Raw genomic sequence first — 23,514 nt, forward strand, 5'->3', positions numbered from 1 at the left:
TTCAGTTTTCGTTAGTTTTTTTTTAAATGTATCTTTGTCTATTAATGTACTTGCTTGTTTTCTGTTTCATATACATATATTGTTTATCTATGTAAACTGTAAGATTACTTATAAATAAATAAAATTACTTGACGAGTCCTGTAGAGACAGTAGTCAGTGACAACTCGAATGATTTCAATTTAAAAATTATTTATTTTAATTATGTTAATATTAAGTAATATTTATTTCTAGAACTTTATCATTTGCGTATAATCAATTGAATAGTTGATTTTTTACGTTTCGTTACGATATGTGACGTATTTATATTGTATAAAATTAAATGACCAATACATCTTTATAAATGCCTTAATGAGCCGCAATCTTTTTGTTTTTAACAACAAATACTAAATAATTACAATAATGCTTTGTATAATTTTGACGAATATTCAAATCATCCTAATCCTTGGGATTGATTTGCGACAGTTCCAACAATTTCTATGACTCAAAACTTAGCGATTAAAAAGTGTGGCAGAGAGTTTCTTGCCAGTTCTTCTTTTAATTTAACTTCTTTTCTATTCCTTTAAAACTGTACTTGTTTACCTTTATGAATAAAGTTATGATGACTTTGACTAAAATTATGGATAAATGCGATATTGCATGACTGCGCACGATTGCTGAAAAACATTAAAACTAATTACGAGATTTTCTGTTAAAGAAATTTTATTAACGTATTATTTTAATAAACGTAGAACCGTCCCGATTGAAAATACGAGGAATTGTTTTTAAATGGCCGCGATTTCCCGCTAGTGGACAACTGGCCGTCAATGACTATTGTCTATTTGTGCGTGATGTGCGTATACCTTTTTGATATTCATGTATCGTCCTTATTTCTCAATGGATGACGACAACATAACGGAAAGTGTGTGGACCCTAATTTGATAGCGGAAACATAAAGTCTAGAAGTAAATTATTGCTAATGTATTTGATGAACGTTAATATGCGTAGGCTATACTTTATGCATAGGACTTCGTATTCCTTTAAGGCCGGTAACTCACTTGCAAACCAGGTGTTGCAGGTGGATTTTTTTTTATAGAACAGGGGGCAAACGGCAGGAGGCTCACCCGATGTTAAGTGATACCGCCGCCCATACATTTAATAAATGAAGTGTATTGTCTCAAAAATAATTATTATTATCGCTAATAAGTACCTACAATATCTGCGATGTTGTTTGTATTTGAAAATAGTAAAAGTCGAGGCTTTTTCAGTTCAAGAGTAGAAAAATGTATTTAAATAGTAAAGATATTTAAACTTAATAAATACTTTTGTTACAGGGGTAACGGCAAGTTGGCTACGTGGGGCTGCATCATCGGTTTCCTGGTGATGATGTGTTTAGACGTAGGCCTTGGATAATGAAACAAATATACAATCACGCTGTGCCTTTCACGTCTTATTCATTTGAGAGTATACGTAAATTTTTGACATGTTTTTAGTTTGACAATGTAAAAATAAATCTTAGTGCTGCACATCGCTTTAAAAACATCAGGGGTATGTTCGACGCAGTAATTTTGTTTACCATATCATCGTCGTTAAAAAAAAATCTGTTGAGCTATTCAGTTTATTACTGCAAATTCGAATATTTTCGAAGTATGAATAGTCAAAGTTAGTGCGTATAAGAGTAGGCATTGACGTCAGAAGGTATTTGGCTTTTAGAACCTAAAAATACAACCTATTGTAGGACTCTGTATTTCTTCGTCTTTCGTTAATTACCTCAGTATACGCACTGTTTTCTGAACACTACTCTCGTTAGTGCTTTGGGTAAGATTCAGAAACGAGTACGTAAATTTTTGGATTTTAATTTAGGAAGAGATAGTACGCGCTGGTTTCTAAATATCACCGAAAGAGTACAATATATGTAAAGTTGATGTAGAAAATGATTACAATACATTTTGCAATAGAATTCGCTAATGAGAATGAGGTTCTAAACTACAATATATAGTTTTAGTACGTTGTTTTCTCAAATGAATATATTTCGAGTGTGCTAATGGATTGATTTGCCAAATGTTACTGTATATAGTATATAGGTACTAGCTTATTTATAAACGTACTTAATCTTTTATTATATTAGCAATAGATTTGATTATTTAATGCTCATGGTACGTTTATCAATAAGTAAAACAAAAGATGGCGCGATTCGTTTGTTTGTGATTGGTTGAAGGGATCGTGTCGCGTTGATTGGTCTACATTGACCAATCAAAACGCGCCATCATTTTGCTTACATTCTCGTAACGTTATTAAAAGTGTTATTGTAAAAATATGAAAGTATTCTTTGAAATTAGACTTATTTTCTGATTTATTTGACGTTAGCTGTAAATAGCTGGAATAAGAGATTTATATTTATTTTATAGAATTTATATGCGATTGATATGATGTGTACCATCTGGTTGCGTTTAATACCTATTCGTACAAAGTACTTATTGTAATTTAGTCGTTTAATGTATTTTTAACGAATTTGTTATGTAATTAAAAGTTAAGTATACAGCATCTTTTGTTTTTTATTTCTTGTATTCGTCATATCGGAAATAACAGCTTTATCGAACTTTTTTCTTACTACTACAAAGTTAAAAGTGCAACGCACTTGCGAGTCCCTGTAGTGTGTGGCCATGGGCGGTGGTAAATGAGTGGTTTCAAATTAATTTTAAAGTTTATAGGCTAAAACATCCACTTATTGGCAAAAAATTAAAAAAGCTTTCTAGTTTCTAGAATTCGCTTCATGGTCACACAATGTTTAAATGATTGTGAATATGACTGTACACACAAGTTTGTGTGTTAATAAACCTATATTGTAAAAGTTTCAATAAAAAAATCGTAACTAATCTGGTGCAGTTCCACCTTAGTTAAGAAAGATCAGCCTCGTCTGCCTGATACTGGATCCTCTTGATCTTTGCTTTCCCCCTATGAGTTGGTGTTATTAGCTCTCATAGAAAAAAAGGATGTGTGTACTTATGTACACGCGTTAGAAGTTATACTTCTTATGGCGTATGGAAAAAAAATAAAATGCAGTAGTGATTAACGATAAATATTAAATTTAATCAAAAAGATTTTATTTAAATAAATAAATTATTAGTAAATGCTATCACCGTATATATTTAATTGATTTAAAAACACCAAGATAATATTTATTTATTCACACTGTTTAATAGTTACGAAATACGTGTTCTAAACATAAAAATACTAGAATATACAACTTGAACATAGTTATCGATTTAGAAAAGAAATACAATTTAAATGCTTCTAATTTTACATTTACTGCCAGTTCTCAAATTAAGGGCGTAGCACGGAAGAGAAGAACTCGCGATAAACTCACCGCCAAGTTTTTTGTTTTACACAATGTTTGTAAGCTGCAACCATTACACCATGCTCCAAAAGACATCTTAAGTAATTAAGAGTTGAATAATAATAAAATAAATTAAAAACAAATTTTTTTCCTGTATCAGCAAGAGGCATGGTGAAATAGTAACACATTCCCGTAGGAACAACACGCCAATACATAGTCAAAATAACTAACATATTATAGTAGTCAAAATTTTAATAAGGGTTTACAAGTAGTAATCTTTTAATGTAAATCGAATCCTCGGCTTTCTGATTATTTTATATTGAAGGCTCATCTGACGTTAATCGTTACCGATGGACACACTGCCCGAACGCCAATGCGTTGCCGTCTTTTTAGAATCAACGCTCTTTACTCACTGATATGTGGTAGAAGTTTCTAATATCTCCAATAACTAGTTTTATAAACGAAATTGTTTATATTCATTAAAAAGAATCACTAACATATGATTTACTAATATCTCTCTTGTGTAAACATAAAACCCGGGACCCTCAAGAGAAGTAATTTATCTTTGGACATACAAAGTCGGAGGGCTTTATTACCAACTAAATATAATTTAAAGATAAGATGAATGTTTTGGATGACGTGACAAACGACAGGAATTGCACTAGAAAAGGAAGGGTGCCGCGGCGCTTCGCGGTCAATGACCCCACACCCAAACATGGCTCCCGAATACTTGCGCGCGCGCAGCTGCACCAATAAATGCGCTTTCTTCTCTACATATACTTGTTACATACACAATTTATATAACTTACGTGTTAAGAAAATATGTTTTTATTTGTTTACTGATAACGCTTTTTAAAATATTTTTATAGTATATATACGCAGTAGTTTATTTTTTTTATATTATACTATTACAGTGTTGGTCTAGTAGATGCAGAGTGCGACTCACATGACTCATCCCTGAGGACGTAGGTTCGATCCCCGGCTGTGCACCTGTCTGACTTTCTGTCTATGTGCGCATTTAACACTCGTTCGAACGGTGAAAAAAAACATCGTGAGGAAACCGATGCCACACGCCGTTCATAAAATCTAAATCAGTGTTACCCAACGTGGGGCCCACACCCCACAAAGGGGGTTGATTGTTAAGGGAATTATATTCGAAAATTGTATTAAAATTACAAGTATGTATTGATTTCCTAATAATTTCTTCTTCAAACCTATAATTTAAGTAACTTAAGTGAAATTTAATTGTTTAATATTTAAAATTGTGTTTACATAAGAATTTTAGAATGACTAAGCATGCGATAAAATGGTTGGGAAACAAAAAAAGTGTCTTGAGTGTCAAATACGAAAGAAAAGTACAGACAAATTTCGAATGATAGATCTTAAGTTGAGATTCGCAAGCCACCATGTCTGTTCCTTTGCCTCCAAATCATCGTAATTATGTGATTATTTAAGTTAAAACATTAAATTGAATAAACCCTAACTATGCATTATAGGAATGTGTATTTTATTACCCCATATTAATACAATGATGCAGCCATTTATCATTTAACCAATATAATATGAATGGCGAACGAGTAAATATTAAGATTTATGACCACTTCCAAATAAAATTAAATGACGAGGGCCTTTTGATTCTTCTAAGCATGATATTTAATATTGCAGTATTCATATTTTTTTACATTAGATGAACTTATAATACAATCCCTATTAATTACCAATCATTATAAAAGTAGAATATACAGCTTAGATTTGTTATGTTCTATTTGTTCCATTCTAGTTTCCTTCAGTATCGTTGATCCCCCTTACAGGAATCCCCTGATGAAACCCCTTCAGGGGTTGAAGCTCCTGTAGCTCTATTCGCTTCCTACTATCGATTCTATTTCTTCTATCCACCTTTCTTCTTTCTTCTTTCCACCTTCCCTCTGGTCCTTTCCATAAAGTCTTTAAAGTCCTAATCGGTGCATCGTGCCTGCCCCGCCCATTGCCATTTCCCTGATAATACAAGATGAACTAACAGGTATAGGTGTTTGTAATAAATGATATGTCTATGTATATTATATATTTACACTTCATGAATCTAGTCATTTCAGAAGCAGCATAATTTAGTCTTTCAAGAGAGACCGATACTCTATAGGCCAACATGGCTTTGTGGTAAGAGCTAAACATAAAACTAATTTTGTTTAATAAGCAAATAAATAAATAATAATAAAAAATAAGTAAAGTACCTAGTAAGATTATATCTAAACTAACTAACTCAGATTAAATCTGATTAATTCTGAAATATATATATATATATATAATAATTCTGAAAAACAATAATTGTTTCGCTGGGCATCGAACCGATCACCGTATGTGCCTGGTCTAGACAGTTTCAATATTCTTCCTACATTGTATCGTAGACAAAGATTTTAGTCAACAATTTTTATTTACAAATGGATCAAAGGTGTAACATTAACAAGAAATATGGGCCAATGCATTCGTGTTATACGATGCTCATTTCCATTCATTCGGTTGTTGACAATGCGCCGGTCAGAGGGCGCCTCTGCAGTCAGTGCTGTGCGCCCGCGCACGTTGCACCAATACTAGGTGCGCGCGAGTATGGACCGTACGCCAGATGTTTACTATGTAATGTATGACATTTTTTATGCATGCTATCGTCGTAGTGTACCACTATTGTTTGTGGAGCTTAGAAGGGAATGTAAAGGAATGTTTTTGGAGCATATGTATGTATGTGTTGTAGCCTTGTTTACAAAGTTGTGTTTATAAGTATCGATTTGTAAACATGACACCTAGCCACACCAGAAGATGTTTGTTTATTTGTTGGAAGTCGGGAAACTAATATTCACAATTGAAATACTGCCTTTAAAACTTCTTTAACAAATTATGTAATTTGATGTGGTGGTTTGAAATGAATCTTTTTAAAGTTTGAAAAGTTTTTCAATTCCGATTAACGTTAATTTCATGCACTAAGTAAAGTAGTAAATACTACACTAATTAAAGTAAGTAAATGAAATGTTAAGTAATAGTTAAATAACTACGCAGTTCTATACATGTTCGATCGCGCTACGACGGCATATTCAGTCAAGAAAATGAAACAAACGATTGTAGTCAGGAATACGTTTCGACCAATTTCCTATGTGCGTTAATAGTCCAGTAAACATCGTGAGGAAAGTCTTAGGCTAAGTCGAATCTAAGCTTTCATGACTCCCATTTGAGTAACACAAATTTGGATTTGACATACGGAAGTTGTAACATGCCTAATTAATCAGGTTAAAAAACTGGCAACGTTAAATTTCGGTATTTGGTTTGTTTTTTTTTTATATAACAGGGCGCAAACGGGCAGGAGGCTCATCTGATGATACGTGTCCATGGACACTGAATGCCAGAGAGCGAGTGCGTTGCCGGCCTTTTTAGAATTGGAAAAAAATTGGGTTTTAAAAGTCGGAAGATTCCATTGCAATAACGTATTGAAAAATGACGTGGCTTAGAGAAATTATACTGATTTAGTTAATATAGACTTTATGGACTAATATTAAAGTCTAATTTTGTTTTGTGGGTGAGTTTTAATACAGCAGTCTCCATCGCTATTGATCTTAAACGTTTTAAAAGATTAAAAGTTTTGTAAAACAAATCGATCTATTCAAACCGAAGATGATTTTACTAACCCATTTCTGGTTTACCTAATATCACTAAAGCATCTGAATATTCTTTGTCAGGTCGGATGTACCTACAGTCTGTGCTTGCACCTGTCAATGCCGTTGCTTGCAGACGCTCTTGTAAGTCTATATTTATAGTATTTTTATACATATCTTGTAAATGTACGTATATAGGGAACGATATGAAATTCGGGTCTACGAGGTTTTAAAGTCGCCAACACATGTAAGCTCGATTGCCTCCAAAACGTATTGTTTATGTAAAGTTAAATGACTAAGGATCTGTTTCACAATGTATGGATAAAGTACCAAATAGCTATGCAACACATAAATAACGCTCGGAAGATAAAAGTTCTGAATAAGAAACTTCGGGTTTCATAACGAATAGCGCTATCTGTCAGTCGTGAAACGCAAAAATACAGTTTATCCTACCAATAAGTAATAAATAGCTTATTATGGAACTTATCCGGACATTTTGAAACTGACCCTAAGACGACTAAGTATTAGTCGTTGTTATCACAATAATATTTCATACTTGTTAATAAAAGATATGTTGTATCATTAATGCACAAATTTCATCCGTGTTTGACAGGGAACACCTACTATATAAGATCTTATTTACATAAAGCAAAAGTTCATAGCGGAGACATTTTACGAGTGTCATGAGAGTTAATTTAAACACTTCTATGTTTTAATGCAATTATTAATATTACACTCCTATATGTCTAAAATTTGATAAATTTAAAGAAATTTTACCGTATTCTAGATCGATGTATCTTTTCGGTTCTTTTATTATTTTTTAAAATAATAACGTAAGTTTACATAACCTACCAGGGACGCGCGGCAGATCTGTGGCGAAGAAGGCAGCGAGCAAATCTCCTGTCCTAAAAAGGGACCATATTTTCTTAAAAAGCTTACCCTTGATAAATATATACATAATTACCAATATGATTGATTTGATGATCTACCATAGTTCTAACTAGGACATGGAAAAATCAAAAAGGAAAATCGAAACAATGAGTCAACAACGCGTCTAAACGCGATGATGCAATGAATCCGCATTCCACAAATTTGCATTTCAAGTACTCTGTAACGTGACATACTTACATGTAACAAATGTACCTTCAAAGTGGGGCATAAAGTGGTCGAGGGGACAGACGCATTTCATTTCATTCAGGGCGAGGTCGTGTTTTGATTGCAAAACCAAAAATAAAAATTACACTGCATCTCCTGGCTATAGATTCCTGTATGTGTTTCATGATTATTTTTCTAATAAAAAGTTGTTGCCTAACACACGTCGAGTTTTCTTTCTATATACCTATAACACACTCGTATGGTGATGGAAACCACGCATGCCAACGTAAAGAGCTGACAGCGTGTCAGGCACAGAAGACCGAAAAACTAATGTAACTGATACTAAGGCCAGGTCTTTCTTTGTTATTGTAACTCTGTTTTTAATTAGTCGTCTTTACTCGGGTTGAACAGAAACGAAAAATGGTATCTCGCATTATATCACCGTATACGCACAATTTTATAACAAATACGAAAGTGTGTTACGCTTTCACGCCTTTGCCAGAACTTGGCTAATTCCCTAATCACTATTATAAGTATTAGCTACTAATTACTTACGTAGATATCACATAGTACTATCAAAGCCTCCGAAATTCATTTCCGAATTGTGTATTAACAGAATAGTATTATTCATTTCAGAATTATTATTTGACAGGATAGTATTATAAAAATTCCTTTGATTTCTGTTCTCGTAAACATTTCTCAATCTAATAGGCAAGTACTATCATCCTCCTGTGATGTGTATTACAGGAGGATGATCGCCATCGCCTTTTTGTGTCTTAGGCAGTTTCCTTCACCGTTCAGCGAATGTTGTGTGCGTATACAGTCGATGCATAGGTATGCGGTGCACAGGTGACCAACACGGAACACCGCTCTTACTGTTTCTGAATACCCTGTAGATATCTACGACTCGTAGCAATTACGATAGATTTTTGATTGATACCCTTATTAGACAATTAATCTAAACATTAATTAAAGAGGGAGTTTTATAAGGATTTAAAGTTGCCATAACGGATGGGCTGTGATTTGTGAATGAAAATTACCTATTCAAAAAGAAGTAATTTAACCGAAGTATTTTTGTTAAAAGAAAAAAGAGCGAGTCTGTTAAAGATATGTCAAAGACTATTAAATTGACGGTTTCTTGCCACTTTTCTCTCGCTCTACGCCTAACTGGTAGTAAATCTTTTTTATTGAACGGGGAGCAAACGCTTGCTTAAACGTTGCCAAAGGGCTTGCAATTGCGTTGCTGGCCTTTAAATTAAATATTGTTTATGTTACATAATTAAATAAATTTTAACTGTTTAATGTAAATACTTTTGCATTGTCTATATAATTGCTATGTTTTGTTCAATTCTTCGTCTAAAAAAAAATCAGTGGCGCTACAACCCTTTCTATGTCCTGGCCCCAGATTTCTGAATCTGTTATGAATTTTATATATTATGAATATGTTATGAATTTTAAATCTAATAGCCTCCAGTGCCTGACACACGTCGTCGACTTTTTGGGTCTTAGACATGTCGGTTTCCTCACGATGTTTTCCTTCATCGTTCCAGCAAATGTTAAATGCGCACATAGAAAGAAAGCCCATTGGTGCACAGCCCGGGATCGAACCTACGACCTCAGGTATTAGAGTCGCACGCTGAAGCCACTAGGCCAACAATGCTTCTTCGTCTAATTAATTTAATATTTACCATAGGTTAGCAGTTCTTGCGATCATCCAATTTTATTTTCCTTACAGTGTTTAGGGTTGTTCTTTCATTTTCCTTTTTAGGTAATTACGTCAACAGTAATTATTTACTTTTACACCTATTATCCAAACATTGTCTATGCTTTAAAACGAAATGCATTTTCGAGGATTCCTATAAAAAATGAATATGTTTATGTACTATTATTTTTGAGAGCTTTGCTTATTTTTGCTGAAAATTTTACGTAGTTCTTAAAAGGCCCTATTGACTGAATAGATCGCTCCATAATTTCCCTCCTTATCAATATAATTGTACTGTATTTCTCGCCAAGTGTAACAAAACTTTGAATCGAAAAAGTCGAATCGTGATTTACTATACTCTAATAAGTAGTACGATAGTGTCATCTGAGACGCCCCCGCCTGATCAATACGTAGAAATGCAATCTGCACTTCTGACGATCGTCAAGTGATATTAATTTCTTAAATGACTGACTAACTGAGTTCGAGAGAAGTGTTTTATTAGCTTTGGATTTGTTTGATAGAAATTATTTTAATAGTAGCGTTGGCGATTCTGTATTGGTCGTAGGTTTGCATTTATTACACCTCAAATAGACGAAAACATGGTGAGAAAATCGACATATTGTAGTGTTTGGACTTTTCCTTTGTTTACTTGCTTGTTTCATTTCCAGTTTGAGAGTGGTTGATTGATTTCAACAGTCAACAGGCTAGGCAAGTAATGAAACGTCATCGATCCAAATTTGCCTAGCTGTTTGATCAACTGGCGGAACATCTTTCAGGCCGTTAGTCAAACGGCGCCGTTTAGTTAAAAGGCTAGGGCGTTAATTGAACGCCTTATTAAGCTAGTTGGCTCGACATATCCATTCTGTGTTCGGGGAGTGTCATTAAATGGGACAATGCTATTGTCACGGTTGCTTTCTGCTCTGTTGCGTACAATGCCCCATACGCCCGACAATCCAGCTGCATGTGCAGTCATAAGTTCGATCCCGCTCGCGTACAGTAAAATCTATGACATGGGTGAACCTACTTGTCTATGAAATAAAATTCAAAGAAACGGATGCAATCTGTCGTCATGGGTCGTGCAACATAGCGTTCTAGCGCCAATGGATTAACATTATTATTGACAGGTGCTAAGCATTTTCTCGTTTGACAGCCTTTCTAAAGGATTTATCTAAAGAAAGGTTTTAATTAGCAGTGGATGCCAGAAGCAGTGATGGCCTATCGGCTTTAGCGTGCTAATTTTGTCCCTAAGGTCGTAAGTTCGATGGCTGTGAACCAATGAATTTTCTTTGTATGTAATAATCGCTCGAACGTTAAAGAATCTGTCGAAGAAAATATCGTAAGGCTTGCTTTAGACCCAAAAAGTCGACTGTATCACAGGTGAATGATCACCAACTTGCCTATTAAATTGATAAATTATCATGAAAAAGATATTTTATTGATAAATTATCATAAATCTGAGGCCTAGACCTAAAAAGAATGCATAGTAACGATTTTTGACCGACTTAAAAAATGAGAACTAGGTTTTGTTTTTCAGACGCCGATATTCACTGAAATAAAATAAATAAAAGTAATCTTTTAAATCATAGGAGTGGAAATATTCAATATGAAAAATCATCAATCATGATTTTGCAGGTGTGACGTCACCTGTGATGACGCATTGTGACGTAGGCGCGCGTAATAGTTCTTTGCCCCATAACCCAACGGTCGGAAAATACCTAGGGGTGTCAAATAGGTTTTTTTCATTCAGTTTTTTATTTTATTTATTGATTCAAAATTAAATCGTAATGTTTTTGTCGTAGTTTAAAGTTTTATTTATGTTTAAATTCAAAATGGATATACAATTAATACTGAAAGTATAGAAATGAATGCTAAAAAGTTATATATTTAAATAAATTGTTTCTTTTATTATTTATATAAATAAAACGGAATATCCGAGCAATGACAAGCGATTTGTTCAATGTTAGTTTCGCGTGTAGTTTACGTTCAGCGAGTCTAGACTATGACCGCTTTGTCTATAATCTGTGTTCACGTAAGTAAAACTTTAAAATTACACTAATTTTTGCATCGATGTTTATAAATAATGCATCTTGATTTAGAATAGAACTCAATGATCTTAATTCCATTATTTCAAAACAACAATATGTAACTATTTAAAAATAAAAATAATTTTTGTCAAAATTTTTAAAACAATTATTTCTTAGCGATTACGTTGTCACGTCATGCTAAATTAAAAAATTTGAAATTCGAATGTTCCAACATAGGCGATAATGAGGAGTGCAATGGTGACGTCACGGCGAGCGGGTCGCGGTCGCGGGGGGAGGGAGCCGCGCGCCCGTTCATTGTAGTTTTTCGATTATTGTTTAATTAGGGCGAAGCGGCGGCGGAGCGGCGGCCAGAGGACGCCAATTCGCGGCCCGCTTTTCCGATATTTTTTTATTATAACGTAGACTATATATTAGCACCTTTTAAATAATTTTTGAATTAGGCTGCTAGAGTTTGATTTCATAATTAGGTATTTTTGTTAATGTTAAACTTATTATAATTGTATATATTATTCTTTATTTATACGATAGGTACTTAAAATAATCTAATTTGCACAAGTGTTTTTTGATATAAATACCATTAATAAAACAATGGCATATCGCCTACAAAATCAAGTTAAAATATGCATATTCTTGATGCAGACAGGTACACCTCTAATAAGTATGTATTACACCAATAAACATATCTACCATATAATAAATTTCAATTGACATACGGAATATTTACCACCTAACTCTGACTCAAATAGACACGTGCCACATTATATTTAAGTTATCTACGTTATTTTTCTATGGCTGAATACGATTGCTTAAAAGCACTCGAAATGGTTATTTTAAGAAATTAATTTTATTTATAGTAGGTACAAAGTACCTAAAGTAGGTATAAAGTTTATTATGAAAAATCATATTTTGATATATAATTAACAACATATTTATATATGTCAGAATAAAATTTGTGCAAAATTTTCGCGAAAATATAATGCGGTCAGACGGAACATCGGTTGACGACAGCTGGCTCGCTATCTGCGGGCGGCGACCGCCAGGGGCCCGCGGGGTTGGCGGCCGCGGGAAAGAGCGCGTAAAAAGGCGAGCGCCCGACGGGCCTTTCTCGAGGTCGACGCCCGGGGCCCCGAAACCCACGCCCGCACACCATGCACACCCCTAACGAGCCTTCAACGTTTCATGGCGTTCCAATTTTAAAATTTTCAGCACTCAACAGTTCTAAATACAAATTCAAATAAAATATATGAACTTTATTACAAATATATTTACGTTGTTTTATCTTCGTGTTCTTATTTTAAAATCTGTGATACATATGCCTATTACGCTTCAAAAAGGGTTTATTTCCGTACATAAAATCCGTTCCACGAATTGACCGCAAAAATAAAATCGGCCCCTAGTTATTCGCGAAAAATGTTTTACGACACGCCCACAGCGTTTCAACGACTGACAATAAAAGGACCATTAATGTTTCACATTTTTGACGTCGAGCTTTGCCCACGGCCTAAATCACATGATTAACGAACGTAGGTATATTTATCGTTGTAATCAATGATGTTTTATAGTTCTTGTATAAACTATGAATTTGGAACGAACTTAGGTACTTGCTGAAGATTAGAGAATGGACGAGCGCGCTCATCGATAGTATCCGGGCCAATGCCAGTCGTACCTACTAGCAAAGTATTGTCCTCGAATGTTCTGAGCGATAACCGCAAAATGTTAGAAAGATAGTTTCGACTTTACCGCCTACACAATAGGGTTTATTTTTCTATGCTGCGCATTAGAGGTTGCGCGTGAGATATGTGAAGTCGCGGCATGCGGGTCGCGCGCGTTCTCACGCTTTGAATATTCCTGCTCCCGGGTCCCCTCGCCCCGCTCAGAGGACTTGTCCTCCCGTCTTGTGACGGACCAGGAGAACTGCTATTTCAATTGCATTAGCCACTGTACGAGGCCCACTACGAGAAACATATTTCATAAATTTGGTGTACCATTTCTTTTATTATATTTTTTATTGAAATGTATTTTTCGGAATTCAAAGCAGGACAATTAACATCAATAGAGCAGGAGCTAATGAAAATTATGTTAGATGATCAAACCATAGAGTAATAGAATGGCCCGCATGGCTTTCCTTATATAACTATCGATTACTTTTCATAGTTCCAAGGTTCCAAACCACCTCGTTTGGTCACACGAATCAAGACAAGTAAATTAATAATTATATATAATTATATATATATATATATATATAATAAAAATATGTTTATTAAGACTAATTCACTTTAGTGTAGGTAAGTGCAAAAGTCAAAAGGACTTGTTGTGTATTTCTGCTACTATTAGGTTTGATCCCTTTAGTCCCATTATCTGTATAAGTATCAGTGACCTTTTAAGTTTTTCTGTATCAGTTTCATCATCATTTGTCAATCTAAGAGGCAAGTAGGATCAGCTTCTTGTGCTGAAAAGAAAAGCTGGTTTCTTCTCGGACAAAGAATTAGTCTAGCTATTCAAAGGGGGCACGCTGCCAGTATCTTCGGGACCGTGCCTAAACTTTGATAATATATTTTAGTTATTACTAGGCAACAAGACTAATCTAACCCAACCTATCAATAAAACACAACACGGAATTTCCAACCTCTTGGTTCTTCACGATCACACCGAAATAAACATAACAAATGAAATAATCATGGCGGAGTCGACAACAATTTACAATTTCACCAAAGACCACAATTTGAAACAAAACACCGCTTTGCCAAAAGAAAGACGCTATAAGTAATCAGTTGTTGTCGTGACCGCCACCTTGTTTTACGTTATTAATCAAAACGCTGGATTTCGGTCAGACAGATAGTTTTCATTTTCGACGCTGCTTTATTTAAATCAAAATGCTAGCGACTTAATTGAATATCGATATTTAACTAACTGTCCAGAGATTCTTTTAACTCTCTGATTTAAGAACTTTTCTGCGACCATATACATATATCATACTATATTTAAAGAATAAATTTATAGGTTCCGTAATCAGCCCGACATATATTTTCCTTTACACAAGTAATTCTATACATTAGTTTCGAGGTCGCATTTACTATAATAGGCAACGTACTAGCGAGGCCTCTAGCATTGAGGGTGTCGATGGACGGCTGTCACTTGACATCAGGAGAGCTAACCTGCATTTACCCCCAGTTATATAAAAAAAAATACTAATATCATAATTGGTCCGTCCCTTACAACTTTACTGCTGCAATGTGCTTCTAATGTCCAGTTTCAAACACCTAATGTTTTGACAACTGTTGTCATTCTGTCTTCTTCTGCCTATTTGCAAAGCACTTCCGACCTGAATATAGTTCGTTCCGGAACCATAGATATGAAGAAATTGCAAAATTTTGATTTTCTTATGTTTAGTTGCGTCAACTGACGTACTTCAAATTTCGTAATAGACATTAATGTTTAGTTTTTTTATGGCCTGCCAGTAAATACTAATAACCATAGACTAGCGCACATAAGTCATCACTTCCTGTTCCCTTATAGTTTCAGTTTCACATGCGCCACTCTCCCACGGTTCATATCATATCCTTGACTTACATACAGTATCGTACCTTTTGGGAGCCGTGAGAACTATTTATTTCATGTGGCAACATATAAAACAAAAGATGAATGTTGTTTAAACACTTAATAATAATAATGAAGCCCGTTTATTTCCAATCTTCACAAATGTTGAATACATAGTTTTTAGGTCTTTTAACCTCAGATTTCTGTGTAATATGTTTCATGATCTTTTTTATGGCAATATTCATGATGATTTTTCAATCTTATAGGATGATCAGCTTCTTGTGCCTTCGTCGATTCTTTGGGTCTAGGACTAGCCTTACGATATTTTCCTTCACTGTTCGAGCGATTGTTAAATGCGCACATAGAAAGAAAGTCCATTAGTGCCCTACTGGGGGCTACCTACGTTACTAAACTACCTTCAATACCTAATTGATCGGAGCCCCTTCACGGGTAAAGGCCTCTTCCAGCTGTTTCCAAATATCTCTGTCTATAGTTGTATTGTTTCTTTCTGCATTCGCTTCCTGCTAACCCTTCTTTTTCTTCTTTCTACCTTTCTCACTTCTTCTTGGCCTTGAACGTTTCTTTATACACATTTTTTTACATTTACTTATTAAATTTTTACATACATTAATTGTAAAGTCCCAATACATTAATGGGTCATCAAAACTTCGCGAACTTCGTTTCGCAGTATTATGAATTTTAAGCCTAACTTTTTAGTAGCTGCATAACTTATAGAACATTTGGTATGTCCATAGAGCTTTAATAAAATCCTGATAAATAAAACTAATTCAAACCAACATCGAGGTTTGCGCTTAGCAACATATTTTTCGATTCATATTATATATAAATGTTTAAAAAACGTTATTTCTCATTACAAAACAGAAATATTTATTTACATGAGAAACTTAATATTAATATGTATATATTATATAAGAGCGAGATACACGTCGCCATTAGCCATTATATACAGATACAATATATGAATATACACACATTGTTAGATTAATTTACTAAATTTTGTAATTATTTGTGGCATTACTTATCTGTTTATTTAACTTTAAACTATTGTACTGTTTTATTTCTTAAAAACAGATTAAAAATCTTATCGTTGTTTCAGAACGTGGCCCAAATAAAAAAAATATTATAATTCAAACATATGATGAATCCAAATCACAAAAATATCGAATACTATTGACATTGTCCAAGATTCTTTAAGAATTTCTCGATTTATTCTCACTGAAAAATATGTTTTATACCGTTTAAATATAGTCGAAATTGGTTTGCGTTGAGCGATGTATTGTAATGCCCAACTGTTTGACTAATCAAGTATGAAATATAGGAAGGCGACACCGCGTTTTCTGCGAAATGACGTAAGCAACTCCTGCGCACTGCAGCCTCGGGGGCCTCTAATGCATTCATACAATCTGCAATTTGTCTACACGTTCTATTCTTATATAACTTGAATAATATCATATGTGGCATTTAATACTTTAAATTTCCGTAAACACATTAGTATTTCATTTTTTAAATACTCAAAGTCAAAAACTTTATTCGTATAGGTAAACAAGTACTTACGAACGTCAGAAAAGAAGTTAAATTAATTCTTATTTTCACATTTACTACCAATTCGCAAATCGCAAAGGGCGTAGAGCTGTCAAGAAGAACTGACAGAAGCTTTCCGCCATCCTTCTTTTTAATCATTAAGTTTTGAGTTATACAAATTGTTTGAACTTGAGCAAATCAAGGATTAGGATCATTTGAGTATTCGTTAAATTTATATCTCGCTATTGCGAGAGAGTGAAGGCCATACTAAAAGGCCGGCAACGCATCGCGAGCCCTCTGGAATTGGGTGTTGAGTGAATTTCATAAGTATGCTCTTGTCACTAACATTGCTTCAACCCAGGTTCACGGACGGTCGTGTTGAGTTGATATACATTGAATACTTAAAGCTAAATTTAAAACTTGATAAACACTTCAAGGAAAGATAGTACCTTTTGTCAAAAGGCCGGCAACGCACTCGAGCCCTCTTAACATCAGGTGAGCCGAGGCCCGTTTTGCCCTGTTCTTTAAATATACATATATATATAAGATAAAAAGCTGGGATCCTTTGAATCCAGTCAAAAGATGGCTAGACCTCACTAAGGGGCTGCCCTTATATCTAGGTCCATTTGAGTAAATAGCTGTCACGTCCCATAATTATAATAATAACACATTTTTAACATTTTTTCCTCTTTGTTGTGAATATGTCAGATGTTAAATATTTCAACAAACATTTCAATTTATGTCCAGTCAGTAGAAACTCAGTTAGGAGTATTTGAAGACTTTTTAATACAGAAGTACCTATTTGATTCTCAACGAAGGATTTAATTAATATTATATTATATTTTGATGGTATAGTTTTAGAATGGTTGTCTTAAAGTCAAAGACATAACTATTAAAACATTATATTAATTTATTTTAGAACATTTAGTAATAATTTAGTATTTTTTTTAATTTTTTTTTTAATAGAACAGGGGCAGGCCAGGCAAACGGGCAGGAGGCTTCAGAGGAAGGCTTCTTAGTAAAGACTTGAGTTACTGAAATGATTCGTAATTATGTTAGTCGCAAATTCTATTCTCCCTGGGATGAACCCTTTGGTGGTGGCGGCTTTCCCCCCTTTGGGCGAAGGGATAAATAGAAGAGATGCTACAAAAACTATTTTAACGTATACGAATAATAAAAATAGACTCTAAATAAAACACACTAATATTTTTTACAAAATATTTAATTATTAACTTTTTTTGGTTCAAAAATTACAACATTTGTAACTTCGCAGGCATTACGCGATTTCTTTTATTTTAATTCCCCCGTTAATAAATTACTTTTGAAAATTTTCAGCTTTGGTAAATTAGTTTAATGCTACTAAATAGCGTTTTACTAGGCTGAAAATAGAGGAGATTAAATTGTTTTTTTTTTATAATTATGCAAATTACATAGGCGTGGTATGATTAATAATTATAAAACAATTAAAAAAAATTATTCTTTAATTCTTTTGAGATTGAGAAACGAGACGAATTTTGACTGCCGTTTGTCAAAATCCAATTTGACAATTTGACGTACGGCTAGACTAGGTCTCCTCAATTTAAGGCTATGACTGTACACCGTATATGGTACCACTGCGGTACCATATATATGAACACCCGGGTCCACATTTGACGCCAGACCAGTCCTTTCTAAATAGACAGCGTGAGGTTTATAAACTTTATTAACTGAACGCTCACTTAGAGTGTTTTGTTCCTGCCTCTTTTCAAAAACGCGTAAGCGCCATTTGACAGAAAGAGACAAAAGAGTATTTTAGATAATCTAAAGTCTAGACGAGACGGTCTTGTAGTTTAATCTCGTCGAAGACGTTTTCATAAAAAAATGTGAAAACTTGACGTTTGTTTACAAGCAGTTACTTGACAGGTGCTATTGCGACGCCATCTTGAATGCGTTTTGGCGGGCTCTTAAAATTTTATTTTATCAATACTGAATCACAATTTGTAATTATTATAAATAAATTTAAACTTACTTTCAATGTATTAATTATTAATTAAATTAATAACTGATGTTTTGTTTATTAGTTCCTCTAAAGTTATATTTCGGGTGCGAGCGACATGAAAACAAAGCAAAATGTTTAGGGGATGCGTGTTTGGGGCGATGATAATTTTAACACGTGGATCACGCCGACCGAAGCTCAACTTTCGTTCTATTTCTAGCTGTCTAAAAATAAACTTTTGTCTAGATTCTCTTCCGACTTATTAGATGATTGCGTCGCAGGGGGCAGATAGATGTCACATTTCCGGTGCATGTTGGGCACATGTGTGTACTTTCTTATCTTTCTAGGAAGGGACGTCTAAAAGGGGAATATTTTTAGTAGTATCATTTGTACGTAAAATTGTCGCACAATTATTTACTACGAACTAGTTTATAAACTTTAGACAATATTAGTATATTTAGTATAAGTTTATAAAACATAGTTTCAATCCGGTAAAAAAAGTGTTTTCTTTTAATCTAAGATTTAATTGCAAGAATTTTTGCTAAATAATAATTTGTTACAGCAATAACTAAATTGTTAAACAACTTCATTAGTAATTAACAAATAATAAAAAGATAAATAATAAAAATTAATAAAGTTTGATGCCTGAGGCAGTGTTTTTAATTTAACGCAAGAGATATAACATGTACATTAAATCTGACTGAACAGGAGAATATCAAATACGTAAAGTACAGGCCGAGCCTGTACAATATTCTAAACTAACATAGTAATAATATAAAGGTTATAATAATATAAATACAAATAAACATTAATAATTATTAGAAAATGAAAAGAAATTAAAAAGTTTGGTCCCCGTGGCAGTGTACCTTTAATGCTGGCAACATTTACTAACTGTGTTGTAATAAAATAATTAAAAATTAATTATTGTACAGAATTTGTTTTGAATTTTATGAACAAAAAGATACCTATAGGTATAATTACACGTATAAAAATGACGCGAGAACTTTAGCACTAAATAATAAAGTTAATATAAATCTTAGACACGCCCTAAACTAGGAAGAACGTAAAAGACTATTTTATAATAGTTAAGTTAATTTTATTGTTTTGTTAATAATTGCTAAACACATTACTAACTTCGCTGCACCGATTAGCAATAATTCTTGTTTATTGCTTTCATATATATACATATCTATTTATATATAGTAGAGAACAATCGATGATATTCACAAGAAGCTACAATCTATTAAGACTATTACGCAATTTTCTTCCAATATTCTGGACTACGGATGACAAAGAATCTCACCATACCCTGTCTATTTCAACTAGACCGAGAAAAAACACTAAATGAACTGTGAACTGTATCTACAAGCAGATGGCACATTTTAGTATCCAAATCAGATGATATCGGTACTAAAAATCTGTCAAAAACTCGAATAAAATAAAGAGAAAAAAAAGTAAAGAGACCAAAATAGAACAACTACATGCCACTGATTTTGGAGAAACCTTTTGCAGAAGAAAGCGAGGCCGAGGATATGTCTGACAGAACCCCAGATTTGTTGCATAAAAGAAAAAGTTCAAATATGTTCCCGAATATAGAGATAATATTAAGATTTTTCTGACAATGAGTGTTACCAACTGCAGCGGCGAATGGCCGTTTCCAGCTTTACAAGTATATAGAAAGTGATTTTTTACAAACTTTTTAATTTGAAATAATAAAATAATACATCCTAGAGCGGTCAGGTCACTCAATCAGTCTTTGCTTATGCCCATATATAGAGAAAGCAGGGTTCAAACACACAAACTAGGACGAATATTCGTAAATAGAAAAATCTCAGTCTATTTCGGTTGTCTTCTCATGACATGTCACTGTGGATAGGGGCGACCGACAATGCCCCCAAATTAAGTGCGATTGGGATATGTGGGGAGACCCTTCACTAATAGATCTGGTATCGATTTCTGAACAGATGGTAGAAGCATTTAAGATATTTGACGCTATTTTTACTAAGTATTACAATTGAGACGGTTGGTTAGTTCTGCTAGAAGACAGACTGTCACGGAAATTAAACTTTTTAAATAACTATGATATTACTACTGTATATAGAATATTGTAAAGGTTTCGAATGTGATAGTTAATCTTCATTTTAATTATTTTTATAATATACCTACTATATATATTTTTAACCTACATAGAAATAGTAAATACTATAATAAACTTAAGACGAATGATCTCCAAGGGCTGACAAAAGACGCACGAAGTTTCGTTTGATTATGATTGGTATCTCTCGTCCAATAACAATACACACCCAATCCGATTGACCAATCACACGAAGCGATACAAAACCAAAAACACGAATTGTTTTATTTAATATTCGTAAGTGTAACTCAGCCAACAGTCAAAATGGATCGACCCCTGCTGAATCTAATATTGGCTGTCGAAACTAAATTATATTCACATCATTCATTGATATTTAAATTATCCTAAGTTAAATTTCCACTTACCAATGCCTGTTAAGTAAAAGAGGTGAAACTACCTTTGTACATCACTCACGCATTGATACGTCTCAAAGCATTAAATCTTTGCAAATTACATAGACTTTTACAGGATTTTTTATTTATAAAACTTTTCTGTATAGTTTTACATAATAATAATAAGCCTTTATTCGTCCACATCGTATTGATAAACATTCAACAAAAATATAAAAATAAAATTTTACTACTCTAAGATAGCTCTGCCTGGTAATGCCCAACTTCATCTCCAACTTCTTCCACGCTATTTTATTTTCAAATCTTTGTCATATACCTGTCGGCCCATCCCTCTATTGCCTGTCGGCCAATCTGCAGTTTAACATAGTGTCTTTAAATAATTGTATATTTCTTTATTTATTGATTAGATTGGATACAAAAATATTAAAAATTTCTTCGAATCACAAATTAATTTTTTCTTGATCGATATTCAAGTGCATATACGCTACCGATAAGGTATGACGAAAAACTGTTCATATTAATTCGAGGAATCCATATTGGAGTCATAAAGTGAATGTTAGGTGAAGAAGGTCTCAGTGCTGCTGATAGAATGCGGACTGTTCGACTGGTTTCTAACTCGATTTTGATGTCGCTTGGAATGCAGCAGCTAGGGTTGCCACATATCGTGCAAAACGCATTTTTAGCTCAAAATCTCTTGTAAATCCTGCATGATTCGCCAACTAACCACAGACACAACTTTGCTGAGATACTACTTGTCCTTTTGTTATACGCTTTGATAGTGAACGCTTAAGTTACGTGAGCTCCATGTTGTGTTAGTGGCAGCCCTAGCTGATGCATGTTAGGGGGCAGGGGGGTGGGTGCATCGTACGTTGTCGCAAGTGGCCGGCGGGCGCACTTGTCGGCACGTTTGACTGCCGGAGATATTCGGCACGGTAACGGACCACGGCCTTCCAGGAATCGGTTACCTGTTGCATTCCTGCGCAGGCCGTCGCCGCCGACCGCCGCGCAACACCACAGACTATAATGTAGTATATACAATACGCACAGACTATATTAACGTATGCAGACTGTGCAATAGTTCGTTAACAGATATATTTTGTTGTTTGTGTTTTAATGAATGCGTTTATCTATTGTTTTTTTTAAGAGTTAGCTAGCTTCTCGTTGGAGATAGTGAACATAGGTTATGTTAGGTGGCGCCATAACCACAAATTGGGTATGGTGTAAATCTAGTCATTTTTTTAATTACCAGTCCACATATTTTGCTATACCAGCCGGTGCCCTGACTTTTCTTTAAATATACGTAGGTATGCAACTCTATTTTTATGTCTATCAATTTATGTATTAGTACCTACAGTTTGTAGCATTAAAAATTACCGGAAAAGTTCTCAAATCATAGCGAAAACGAGGGACATATTCTCCAATAATTTACTATATATTATACTAGACGGGAAACATACCAATGACAGATAGTATATTCACGAATTACTGTATAGAAAATATCATAACCGATATTTAATAAATATTCTTTTATTAATGACGATTTTATCTTGAGTGTCCGAGTTCCGTCTTACATTGTGAAGTTTTTCATAAAGTAGGTTTTACTTACAGCGGTATTTAAGTTCTACCGCATTTTGCAAGAAACTGGCGAAAATGGGTAGGTACTTTGGCAGGACCGAAACAAAACCATTAAATAGTAGATTATATATCAAAGTCAATATCAAAATTTATTTATTCATATAATAGGTAACATAATGTAGGTAGGTACACATGAACGACAAAAAGAAAAGAAATATTAAATGAATCTAATTTTACATTTACTGCCAGTTCTCAAATCAAGCGCGTAGAACGGAAGAGAAGAACTGGCAATAAACTCTCGTATATATAGTGATATATATAGATTTTATATTATTGAACCAAATCTACGCATAATTTCTCCTCATTTGGGTTCAAGTATTGCTTTGCGTTTGTAATTATTAACTAAAAATTAAAATAAGTTAAGATAATATGTTAGGTTACATAACTCAAATGACAAGTTTTTATTTCTAAACCAACAAAAAAATATCAAATATTTCCCAGCTAGGAACAGTTTTTGTAGGAAAATTCAACTCGTTTTTAGGATGTACTTCCACATATATTTCAAGATCAAAATTAGCCAGTCAATTAATTTTCTATTATTCTTATTTCGA

At 33.9% G+C, this 23,514-nt stretch overlaps 1 protein-coding gene and 1 long non-coding RNA gene across 3 annotated transcripts in view; both read left to right on the forward strand.

Moving 5' to 3' along the window:
• LOC111003730 (zinc transporter ZIP11) overlaps positions 1 to 2,520 on the forward strand; it is a 53,572-nt gene extending 51,052 nt beyond the window's left edge. Inside the window, exon 7 of the mRNA XM_022274395.2 lies at positions 1,311 to 2,520. Coding sequence (XP_022130087.1) covers positions 1,311 to 1,389 — 79 coding nt within the window. The 3' untranslated portion in view covers positions 1,390 to 2,520. The remainder of the gene's footprint in view (positions 1 to 1,310) is intronic.
• A 3,319-nt stretch (positions 2,521 to 5,839) lies between these two features.
• Positions 5,840 to 8,210, forward strand: LOC123689657. Of its 2 annotated transcripts, none has more exons than XR_006750574.1 (3): positions 5,840 to 5,946; positions 7,033 to 7,092; positions 7,804 to 8,210. It is a non-coding gene; the product is annotated as an uncharacterized LOC123689657 (long non-coding RNA). The 2 variants fall into 2 exon arrangements; XR_006750575.1 differs by having other exon boundaries at positions 5,873 to 5,941.
• The last annotated feature ends 15,304 nt before the right edge of the window (positions 8,211 to 23,514 follow it).

Source organism: Pieris rapae, chromosome 13, assembly GCF_905147795.1.
Source record: "Pieris rapae chromosome 13, ilPieRapa1.1, whole genome shotgun sequence".
NCBI lineage: Eukaryota > Metazoa > Arthropoda > Insecta > Lepidoptera > Pieridae > Pieris > Pieris rapae.